The sequence below is a fragment of the Tachysurus fulvidraco genome, chromosome 6, assembly GCF_022655615.1.
Source record: "Tachysurus fulvidraco isolate hzauxx_2018 chromosome 6, HZAU_PFXX_2.0, whole genome shotgun sequence".
Classification (NCBI taxonomy): domain Eukaryota; kingdom Metazoa; phylum Chordata; class Actinopteri; order Siluriformes; family Bagridae; genus Tachysurus; species Tachysurus fulvidraco.
Window position 1 is genome coordinate 22,948,303 of NC_062523.1, and position 11,453 is coordinate 22,959,755.

Genomic DNA, 11,453 nt, shown 5'->3' on the forward strand with positions numbered 1-11,453 from the left:
TTTCTTACAATGTCTTTACACTTTTATTTTGTGAGATTCATTTAATGAGAGTTTATATACATTTTAATGGGTATGGTGAACATTTTTACGTTTTTCTTCCTTTTTTCCAGTCAAACAGGACATAGGAACTAACTGCAGGTGGGAACTAAAGATGTTAGAGGGAACTGAATAGAAAATGACCAAGCACATTATAAAATATTAACCCTTGATTAATGCTTGGTATACACACACACACACGCACACGCACACACATACGCGCGCGCACACACACACACACACACACACACACACACACACACACACACACACACACACACCAGAGCCGATACTGACCTCCCTGGGGCCCTAAGCAAAATTCTGCTAAGGGGCCCTCCTACCTGACCCCTGAGCAATGTAAACCATTTGCCACACATTCACACTTGCACTGGCAGCACTGCACAGCTAATTTAGCTAGTCAGATAGTGACTAGAGGCAGAATCACACCAACTTAACTTTACTGTTATTTGCTCTTGCTGACATCAAACTTGAAGAGAACACATGTTTACCTGATTGCTGTTCTCACATTTCACTCTCATTTTGTTTCTTTTTTCACTTTTCATGTCTCCGCTTCATATTGTCATATAATGTAGACACAGTAAACATTAACACGCGCTGTAAAATGAGGCAGGGCGTATAGGGCCGATCGGCTCTGACATACACATGTATATATATATACAATTATTCCAATAGTTATTTTACTCTCTCACTCATTTTCTACCGCTTATCCGAGCTACCTCGGGTCACGGGTAGCCTGTGCCTATCTCAGGCGTCATCGGACATCAAGGCAGGATTGTCAACCCATCGCAGGGCACGCACACACTCTCGTTCACTCACGCAATCACACATTACGGACAATTTTCCAAAGATGCCAATCAACCTACCATGCATGTCTTTGGACCATGGGAGGAAACCGGAGTACCCGGAGGAAACCCCCGAAGCACGGGGAGAACACACAAGGCGGAGGCGGGAATCGAACCCCGACCCTGGAGGTGTAAGGCGAACGTGCTACCCATTAAGCCACCGTGCCCCCGTAGTTATTTTAATTTGCATTAATTATTCCAACCAACCACTAATCCAATTATTATTTCAGTAATATTATTAATATTATTTTTAATTTTCTAATTATGCTTTTCTACTACATATAAATTAAATTAAATATTAAATATTTAATATTAAATATTTTTTGTTGTTGGATATTTGCTACATATCTAGCCTGTCTGTATTTTTTACTGTCCTACTTTATTTCTGTGATTTAAATAAATTGTTTTGGGCGCCCCCGTTTGGTGAAGATGAGCATGGCAGGCAGAACAACAAGGAATTTCACTGCATGTCATTCTCTTCAAGCTGAGACGAGTGCTGTAAACAAGGGGAAGATGATTCTGATTCGAAAGGACCTAAGGGAGTAGGGTGCAAAATGTCCACTAGTAAAATAGCTCCTTAAATGGCAGAAAGACACAATTGCGCTGCACAGGATATGCCTTGTCAGGTCACACTTATCCACAGCAACAAGACAAGTGTGGTGTACTGCACTGTTTTCTCTATCTACACTAGTCTACAAAGCTTATATTTTTAATTATGCATGTGCATCTATCTATCTATCTATCTATCTATCTATCTATCTATCTATCTATCTATCTATCTATCTATCTATCTATCTATCTATCTATCTATCTAAAGTTATATAGTTATATATTTAGTTATGTATAGTTTTATATACATATATCCAATTTCAGATCTTGTTCTTGACATACTGGTTCTACCTCTTGTGAGTTTTTGGCCATTTTTACTGTGTCAGTAAGGCACCTCGTACCTGTGAGTCTCTCCAGGGAGACATCACTGCAGCAACCAGCATCACCTTCTGCCTGCACTGCACAAGTTGATCTGCTTGTTACTATGAAGACATTGTTATGAGGCCAAACAATATGTAGGATGAGATGCTCACAAACACACTCAAACATGAGACATTGTTTGTTTAGCTAAAATAAAGATTCTAAGATCAAGCCCAACTACTACTGTCTGCATTGAACGCTAGTAGTAATATACTGTAAAAGATACAATGAATCGCTGGGCTAAACTTCTTAGTTTGCATCACACACAAAATGGTGAAGCACAAACAGCGAAAGAAGAGCTAAAAGAAGAGAAGAAGGAGCAGAAAACAAAAGTGAAGTAAGTGTTTCTTTAATTAATATACACAGATAGACAGACAGACGATAGATAGATAGATAGATAGATAGATAGATAGATAGATAGATAGATAGATAGATAGATAGATAGATAGATAGATAGATAGATAGATAGATAGATAGATAGATAGATAGATAGATGTGTGTGTTTGCTTTCAAACAAAAGTTTGTTTTATTTTACTATAAGTACATTTTTGTGTTTTTTTAATTGAGTCAGATTTTTATCTATAAATTCATGTAAGTATACTTGCTCAGTACTTCTCTGAAATGTATACAGTAGTGTTGTTTTAACAGTAATGTACTGTTAACAATATGTCGTACATGTTTTGACTCTATTTGTAAACACATAATACAATGTAAACAATTTTTATAGTCACAATGCTTCAGAATGTACATTTCTTTTTTTATCATTTATTACACAATATAAACTTTCCTTTCTCTCTTGCTCAGCTGGAAGGAGTGGGTGATTGATCCCTCTGAAGAGTTTTATTATGCCTGGTTGCAGGTCATGATCTTTCCCATTATCTACAACTGGGTTGTTATTATCCTCAGGTACGGGGTTTTAAGATGCTAATAAAGATAGAAAAGAACTCTGACTAAAACTTAATAGCATGATTAGCAAACAGCCTAGCTGCAAACAACAAGCAAGTACTTTTCAAAGTCAACAAATATTGTATTAAGATTATCCAGTAAAGGAAGAAATCACATAAGATATAGGACACATAGGCAGAGGTCTTACTTTGTTCTGAATTGACTTCAAACTTTGTTAATATTTTTAAGGGTCTGTTTTTCTGAAGTTGACCAGACATTTCAGGCCATTTGGTACACCTTAGACTACATCTCAGATCTGGTCTATGTGGCTGACATATTCGTCAAGTTCCGCACTGGTAAGTGTAATAATTTCTGAGAAAGACAAAAAAGTTTTGTTATTGAAAATTGCTATCAGGGGCATGGAAGCTTACTGGTTAGTGCCTCTGGGTTAAGGGGTTCAAGTCCTGCCTTCCCCTGCAGAGTTGTTGAGCTTGATCTCCCAATGTTTCAGGAAGCCTCTAAGAACTGCAGTCCAAAGACAGGTGTGGTAGTCTCACTGGCATCTCCATATTTTGTGTGAGTGGAATCATTAATGGCAACATTAATGTATTCAATGTTAGAGATTTAAGCACTTATGTACTTATTACGTCACTCTGGATAAGGCCGTCTGCCAAATACTGTAAATGTAAATGTAAATGCATGTAATTGTACTCATTCATGGGCTAACACCCCATCCAAGCCACCTGGAATAGGCTCCAGGCTTCCTATGACCATGTACTGTAAAAGATAAGCAGGATAGGATTTACTCCAGAATCAGGATTTAGAACCAGCAATGAAAGTGAACTAAAGCAAGTTCATCACTTTCTTCTGAAAGACAGAACTGTCATTAAAGAAAAAAAATTAAAAAGAGAAATTCACATATTTCTTTTCTTTATTGTCCACAGGATTTTTGGAGCAAGGCACCCTAGTACAAGATATGTCCCGGCTAAAAAAACGCTACCTGCACTCCTCTCAGTTCTTTTTAGATGTGCTGTCCCAGCTGCCCACTGATCTACTCTACCTGAATAATTTTTTTAAAACTCCTTTAGTGCGAATCAACCGATTCCTTCGCTCACCTCGCCTCTCAGAGACCTTGGACCGCATGGAGACACGCACTGCCTACCCCAATATATTCCGAATATCCAAACTAATGATCCTCATCTTTATCCTCATCCATTGGAATGCATGCCTTTATTTTGCACTGTCACAAAATATTGGGTTTGGAAGTGATGATTGGGTCTACCCCAGCCTCAGTGATAGTCAGTTTAATTCCACACGCCGTCAGTACTTCTACTCCTTCTGGTTTTCTACTCTGATCCTCACCATGGTGGGAGACACCCCTGATGCAGTTCGTGAGGAGGAGTTTCTCTTCATGATCGTTGACCTTTTGATTGCCGTGCTGGTTTTTGCCTCTGTAATGGGAAGTGTAGGGAACGTGGTAATGAACCTGCGTGACCGGGACAACGTCTTCTTCCCTAATCATGAGCTGGTAAAGAGCTACTTGCGCAGCCGGCGAATCAACAAAATGCTACACAACCGTGTCAATGCCTGGTACCAACATCTACATATCAACAAGTGAGCTTTATGAAAATCTTATTCACTGATTCATTCAGTTATACTATATACATATCATTTTGCACAGCAGAAAAGCTTTGGTAGTCATTTAGCTCTGCTCTGAAACAGAAAGATCACCCGGGAGAATGAAATCCTCCAGCAGCTCCCAGTCACACTGCAGACGTCCATTGCCGTAAGCGTGCATCTACCCACTTTATCCAAGGTTACCATCTTCCAGAACTGTGAGAGCAGCCTGCTGGAACAACTGGTTCTCAAGCTCACGCCACAGGTCAAAATTTAAAGCTAAAGTTAAAGAAGTTATAATTATGCTGTGTCTTACATTGTGGTAGCATAGTGTCTAGGGTGTTGGACTACCAGGCATGGTCCACCAAGCATGACCTGCTGGGACCTTAACCATAAATTGCATAATAATAAGATAATATTTTAGTTGCTCTGGATAAGGGTGTCTACCAAATGCTGTAAATACTTTTTACATTTGTGTAGGTATACAACCCTGGGGAGTATGTGTGTAGGAAAGGTGATGTAGGGCATGAGATGTATATCATTAAAGAGGGGAAGCTGGCTGTGGTGGCAGATGATGGGGTCACTCAGTTTGCTGTACTTGGTGATGGCAACTTCTTTGGAGAGATCAGCATTCTCAACATAAAAGGTAGGAACATCTAATGGTATGACAAGCATGTGCATGACTTGTGGAGTGTTTTACATATAACTCTATAGAATTTCTATAAAAATTCTTTAGAGCCACACAAATATATGCACTCACTGAGCACTTTATTAGGAACACCGTTTTAACACTGCGTGTAGCCTGCATTGTTCTTAATTCACCCTCAATTCCTCGTGGCCTGACTTCCACAAGATTTTGGTAACATCCTGACCCACATTGACATGACTGACACACTAATTCTGCAAAATGTGTTATGTGTTGTGTAATCTGATATGCCTTTCTGATCACAACTGTACAGAGTGGTTTTCTGAGTTTTCAACATCAACAAAGCGTTTCTGTCTCAGAACTGCTGCTTGCTGGATGTTTTTTGTTTCTTCCTGCACCATTCGAGAGTAAACTCTTGAGACTGTTGTACGTCAAATTCCCAGATCAGTAGTTATAAAAATATTTATGAAGATATCATTAAATGTAGAAAGCCCTTCTGAAAAAGTCTCCCATATGCAGCACTTAAACTTCACTAGCAACAATTAGAATTACAATTACATTGTGTGTTATATATATTTGAGACCAAAATAATCTTTTTGGTCATCAGCATGTTTGTGAAGAAAGATGATGTTGTGAATTCTCCTAAATACCACGATGTTTCAGCCCAAAACGTGGGTTCTGATATCTGATATAAAACATGAGCATGTGGGTTCTGATATTTTGCCCTTTTTTTGACAAATTTTTGGTCTTTTTTGTAATATTTGTCCACCAATTCTCAAACAGATTGAGGTCTGTATTTTGACTGGGTCATTCTAACCACATGTTCTTGGATTTGGACAATTTGTTCTTGGATTTGGACAATTCAAATGTAGTATCTGTAGTTGACTCTTGTGAAGAAAGATGATGTTGTGAATTCTCCTAAATACCAGGATGTTTCAGCTCAGAACCTGGCTGTCTCTTCCAGCATTGAGCATGTGGGTTCTGATATTTTGCCCTTTTTTCGACAAATTTTTGGTCTTTTTTGTAATATTTGTCCACCAATTCTCAAACAGATTGAGGTCTGTATTTTGATTGGGTCATTCTAACCACATGTTCTCTGTAGTATAAAGTCTTGGTCCACTTTCGAGTCTCTTGTAGACTAAAATAGATTTTCTTGTACAACTTAATACAAAGTATTTCCATCCCTCAAATCTAACAAGTTTCCCAGTCACTGTTGATTAAAAGCAGTGTAAGGAACAATCATGTGTTTCTGTCAAAAGCCGTACTTTGTGCTAAGGAAAAATGGATAGATGGGATAGATGGTTTGCTGCAATATAAAATGTGGAAAAGATGAGCTGAATATGTGTGCAATGCAATGTGGATAATCCATATGATTAACAACAAATTATATCCTTTGATATTGTTCCATTTTACACCATTTAGGTAACAGATCAGGTAATCGACGCACAGCCAACATCCGCAGCATTGGTTACTCAGACCTTTTCAGCCTGTCCAAGGAGGACCTGACAAACACACTGTCTGAGTTTCCAGCAGCTAAGCGCCTTTTGGAGGAAAAGGGGCGCCAGATCCTCACCAAGATGGGAATGCTAGAGATTTCAGATGAGGGAGGAGAGGAAAAGGAGAAGATGGAGGACAAAGTGGTGCGCATTGGGTCTAGCCTGGAGACATTACAGACCAAGTTAGCACGATTGATGGTCGAACTGGAGTCTAGTGTCCGCAAAATGATGAATCGTGTGGAGCAGCTAGAACTGCAGACTGAGGGCTGGGAGGGCATTGTGGCCGAGGGGGCTGGGAGCGAAACTGAGGATGAGGCTGATAGAAAGAGGGAGGTTGGAGATGGTAATGGAGAGGGAGAGCAAGAAAAGGAACCAAAAGGAGAGAGGGGTGAGGGGGATGGAGGGGAGGAAGATAAGGATGCGGGGAAAGAGGTAAAAAAGAAGTGAGGTTAATGTAATAGTGAAAGGAAGGCAGACAGTACTGACAGGGATAAATCAGCCTAAAATATATACATTATTTACAGGCTATTTCACCAGATTATGCCAAGTCAATAGATTAGAAATGTCCAACAAAAAAACTGACATTTCCTATGTTGAGATCATGACAAATTTAATGAAGTTATACAGGTCATGCAGTACAAGTACAGCTACAGAACTTCAAAAGGTCATGATGATGGGTAATGCATCCACCTCTCTTTAACACTAGATGGCAGCAGATGAGCATAAGAGCTCAGGCAGTGAAATTCGTCATGTTACAGAAATTTTATTTGTATAGCGTTATACAGTGTATACAGTGTATATACAGTGGACATTGTCTCAAAACAGCTTTGCAGAACATAAGAAATATATAACAAAACGTTCAAGAATTAATAGACCTAAATAACTGCATTAGTGTCTTAAAATGACTGTGAATTTAGTTTTTCTATTTTGTTCTCTTTTTTTTTTTTTTTTTTTTTTTGCTCATTCCCTAGAATCTCTTTGATACTGTAAGCTTAACAGATATTTTTACTAGTATGAATAATGAAAATTATGTAAAAACTATTAAAAATGTATTATGAACTCTTTTAAGTTTTTGTTTGATTGTTGTTGTTGGTTAAACATTAGATTTGATTAACTGACATGGCTGATCTATTTATGCATGATATTGGCTGATTGGATAATAGCATAAATGAGCAGGTGTGCATGTGTTCCTATTAAAGAGGACAGTTGGTGTACGTTAGCTTATTTGAAAGATTATGTTCTTTTAGATCTTTAAAATTAAGATTAAATCCAGCAACTATTTTACATTAAAGCTATTATTTGAATCAAACAAAATATCAAAATGTCATTAAAATATTTAATCCATTTATTTTAGCTGGTATAGGTAGTCTTCACTAACCTAACGTACATGTACACCTGACAGTCACTGTGGAAAGGGGTTCTTCCCCAAGTTGCTGCTACAAAGTTTAAGGTATTGTCTCTTGTACAATTGTCTCTGCTGTCGCATTAAGATTTTTTTGTTTGACAAGGTCGGTGTGGAAGAACTTGAATGACCTGTACAGAGCCCTGACCTCAACCCCATTGAACACATCTGAGATAAACTAGGACACTGACTGAACTCCAAACCTTTTCATCCAGCATCACTACCTGATCTCACTAATGATCTTGTAGCTAAATGAACACAAATAACCACAACCATACTCCAACATCTAGTGGAAATCCTTCCCAGAGTATATTGTCTGCCAATGATCTACAGGGTATTCGCTAGATTTTATACTTCAGTAAAAAGGTTGAAGTAATTATTGATGTCTCTGTTTGTAAAATTCAAAAGTGTCATTTTTCATGTATTGAGCTGGGTCTCAAGACAACAGCTTCAGTGGTCCAAAGGGACTAGGCTGTTGTCTGAGCTTATTTCAATAATTTATGTCACCCTCCAATAAGATTCGGTCACAGATTACGTCCATTTTGTGTGCTTAATTGGACAGTGGGTCCACGTGGCTTTTCGTGGTGGCTGGGCCACAGCGAGGGGAGCAGATGGCTATTTAATAGCTATGGGGTTAACACAGAGTCCCATTTTACGGCTCCCTTTGGCAATTTAGGCTGAAATGTGGGTGTGGTTGTGTTTTATTTAGCATTAATTTCAATCCAAGTCATTTGTTCGAAGCATTAGCCTACAATAAAGTAAACGTCTTCCTTTATTTTAAAATTTGTAGAAGTTTAAAAATTTGACAGTTTTCACCTTTTCAAAGCCCCGAGTTGAAAAGTTTTTACGGGAAATCCCAGTAAGTTGCTTCAGAAACTTCTCTCATTATAGCCGCACCAGTGATGGATGAATCAAATATTGTTGAAAACTAGGAAAAAGAAACATCAATATCTAAATGTTCTGTTTTGATTGTGAGTTAAAGTGAGATATGAGAGCAAATGGGGCAGGTGTGGGAATTCTCCAATATTAGCTGCACCCCATCGCATATTAGAACAATCTGCTCAAAAAAGCCCATCTGTTCTGAATTGTGTGTTTATAAATGAAATTACTGTGCATATTGCAGTCCTGCACTTGCTCTTGGTGTGTATGTGTTAGGCTGAATGCTGACCATGCTGCACTTGATGACTGATTATATGAGATGATAACATCCAGGCAGATGAGCCTTGCCATTATAAAAATATCAGTATGATTAGAATCACTTGGTAGCGAGACAGGCAGATTTCCACAGAAAGAAACTTTGGCTGTGTTAAAAAGTTAACATATTAGATTTTATGAAAGCAGCAACTGCTCTTGTACATGACAGGAGCAGGATCTATCCTGACAGACGTTAGATGAAGTGGCATGGCAGTGTTCCTAAGATATTTCTGCTTGCCATGTCTTTGCTCCCAACTGAATATGCAGAGAGCTGGCTCAGGTGGTCGGCGTGGAGCCTCAGATTGTCAATTTAAAAAAGAATGTCTCAGAAATGGCAGGAGGAATGCAGCGGAAATAGGATCGGGTAAGGATTCCAAACGAGCTGTGCCTACAGCCGCTGCTCTGTATAATGCTGCCCGCTCCTGTATCAAGCTAATAAATTACAGTCCATCCCTTCCATAACAGTGGTGTAAGAGAGACTAACTCGTAGAGAAAGAGACATTGTGATTTAGATCCCAGATGTGAACCTGCGTTACCTAGCAACAGGTCAAACACTGAAAAACATAGAGACAGAGAGATAGAAATGATCTCTAATCTAAATATATCATAAGTGTTATGGTACATGGGCTATAAAAATTGTAATATATTTTCTGTTGTACTATTATATAATACTACTATTTCATATTTCGAATGACAAATATAGTCTAATTTCATACACATCAGTAGATTATAATCTCTAACAGCATACTATGGGGCATGCAGATTAATACAGTATTAACCTCAGTAAACTCACTGCAACGTATGTCATAGTATGTGTCATTATCATATACTTTTCATACTTTTCATGTGAATTTTATTTGTAAATCAGACAAATATTGTATTTCTTATCAAATATTATTGAAATTATTTTATTTTTTTGAAATAAATTTTACAGAAATCTATTAACTGTAATTAGAAATGAATACTTGTATAAAATATAAAGAATAGTGATTGTGATATCTGGTGTCTTTTCTATAAAATATTTATGACAGACTTTTTTAAATACAGTTATTATTATTATTATTATTATTATTATTATTATTATTATTATTATTATTATTAATTTTATTATTATTAATTCCCACATGATCATTCTAGCAAATAGATTGTTGCTTAAAATAGCTCTCTAAGAATCTGGCCTACAAGCAGACCAATTCTTGCTGATTTCATGGTGTGCTTGGTTTTATTATCATACTCAAAGTTCCACCTGCGCCCTAGCAGAGCTTCCAGCTCGAGACAAGCCACAAGGTTTTTGCCAGAATGTCCTAATACACATTTAGTGCCCACTTTATTAGATGCACCTTTTCAGAACTGGGTAGAGCATGATCCCATATCCAGCTTGACAAATAATAGCCTTTTTTCAGTCCCTAATGAAACTTTCAGTAGAGGAACCTGCTTCTATGATCTTGAAAGTGTCATGTCTGGCACCAAAGAGCATGTCATGCTTCAAAGTCTCTTAGATCAACCATTTTAGACATTCTAATGACTATGGTTGTAGGCATTTGGTCATCTTAATTAACATGCAGATTTTCTTTTATTATTTAATCAAAGCAGAGAGTGTTCTGGGAGCCATCCATGATTATCAGTTCACAATAAATAGCTTAAGTGATCTATTTAATTAGATTTGTATGTGATAAGTAAGGAATTGCATGTCATAGCTCTTTTTAAACCTATAGTGTGACAAAAATCTGTTAACAGTTAATGTTAATAGGGCAATACAGTAAAACAGCTCCAGGGTTCCCTGTTTGATCCTAAGCTCTGGTTAATGTCTGTGTGGAGTTTCTGTACTGTGTGAATGTAAGATTGCTTGTGTTTTTTCCCGTTTCCTCCCACCTTCCAAACACATGCCACTGGGTAGATTGGCACTAGTGTGTGAATGTGTGCCTTATGCCCTGCGATAGTCTGCCATCCCATCCAGGGTATTCCTAGTGTTCCTGGAATAGCCTCTTGGATTCATCATGACCCTGACCAGGATAAAGTGGTAACTGAAGATAAATCAATGAATATTAATATTTGCATAAATAAAAATTCAATAAATGTTTCAGTGGTGTAAATTGTTCCAGTGATCGTTGCAGAATGAAACTTAGCAACCTAGTATTTCCACACACATATAGTTATTTTGCTAGTAATTCAGTATTATTCTTCATCAAAAAGGAAAATACCTTGTTCAGTCAAATATGTCACTTTTTTCCTCTAGCAAGAGGAAGTCTTAGGGCACTGTTGGCTTTCAGTGTGATATGATTTAACCTTATACAGAATTTTATTGGTTGAAGAAAACACGTGAGCAGAAATGGGTTTGATTTATT

The 11,453-nt window shown here is 37.8% G+C and overlaps 1 protein-coding gene across 2 annotated transcripts; it reads left to right on the forward strand.

The window, feature by feature from the left end:
• Positions 1–2,040: 2,040 nt before the first annotated feature.
• cnga4 (cyclic nucleotide gated channel subunit alpha 4) lies at positions 2,041–7,464 on the forward strand. 2 transcript variants are annotated; one of them, XM_047815017.1, is made up of 7 exons: positions 2,041–2,205; positions 2,673–2,774; positions 3,003–3,109; positions 3,698–4,367; positions 4,476–4,635; positions 4,851–5,016; positions 6,439–7,464. In XM_047815017.1, the coding sequence occupies exons 1-7, from the start codon at positions 2,096–2,098 to the stop codon at positions 6,957–6,959; spliced, it is 1,836 nt and encodes a 611-aa protein (XP_047670973.1). In that variant the 5' UTR covers positions 2,041–2,095; the 3' UTR covers positions 6,960–7,464. The 2 variants fall into 2 exon arrangements, with proteins under 2 accessions (XP_047670973.1, XP_047670972.1); XM_047815016.1 differs by lacking the exon at positions 2,041–2,205 and having other exon boundaries at positions 2,656–2,774.
• Positions 7,465–11,453: the final 3,989 nt, after the last annotated feature.

Coding starts and splice junctions, on each gene's coding strand:
- cnga4 (XM_047815017.1), top strand. CDS start 2,096: ATGAATCGCTGGGCTAAACTTCTTAGTTTGCATCACACACAAAATGGT. Junction 2,206..2,672: donor GAGCAGAAAACAAAAGTGAA/GTAAGTGTTTCT, acceptor TCTCTTGCTCAG/CTGGAAGGAGTGGGTGATTG. Junction 4,368..4,475: donor CAACATCTACATATCAACAA/GTGAGCTTTATG, acceptor GCTCTGAAACAG/AAAGATCACCCGGGAGAATG.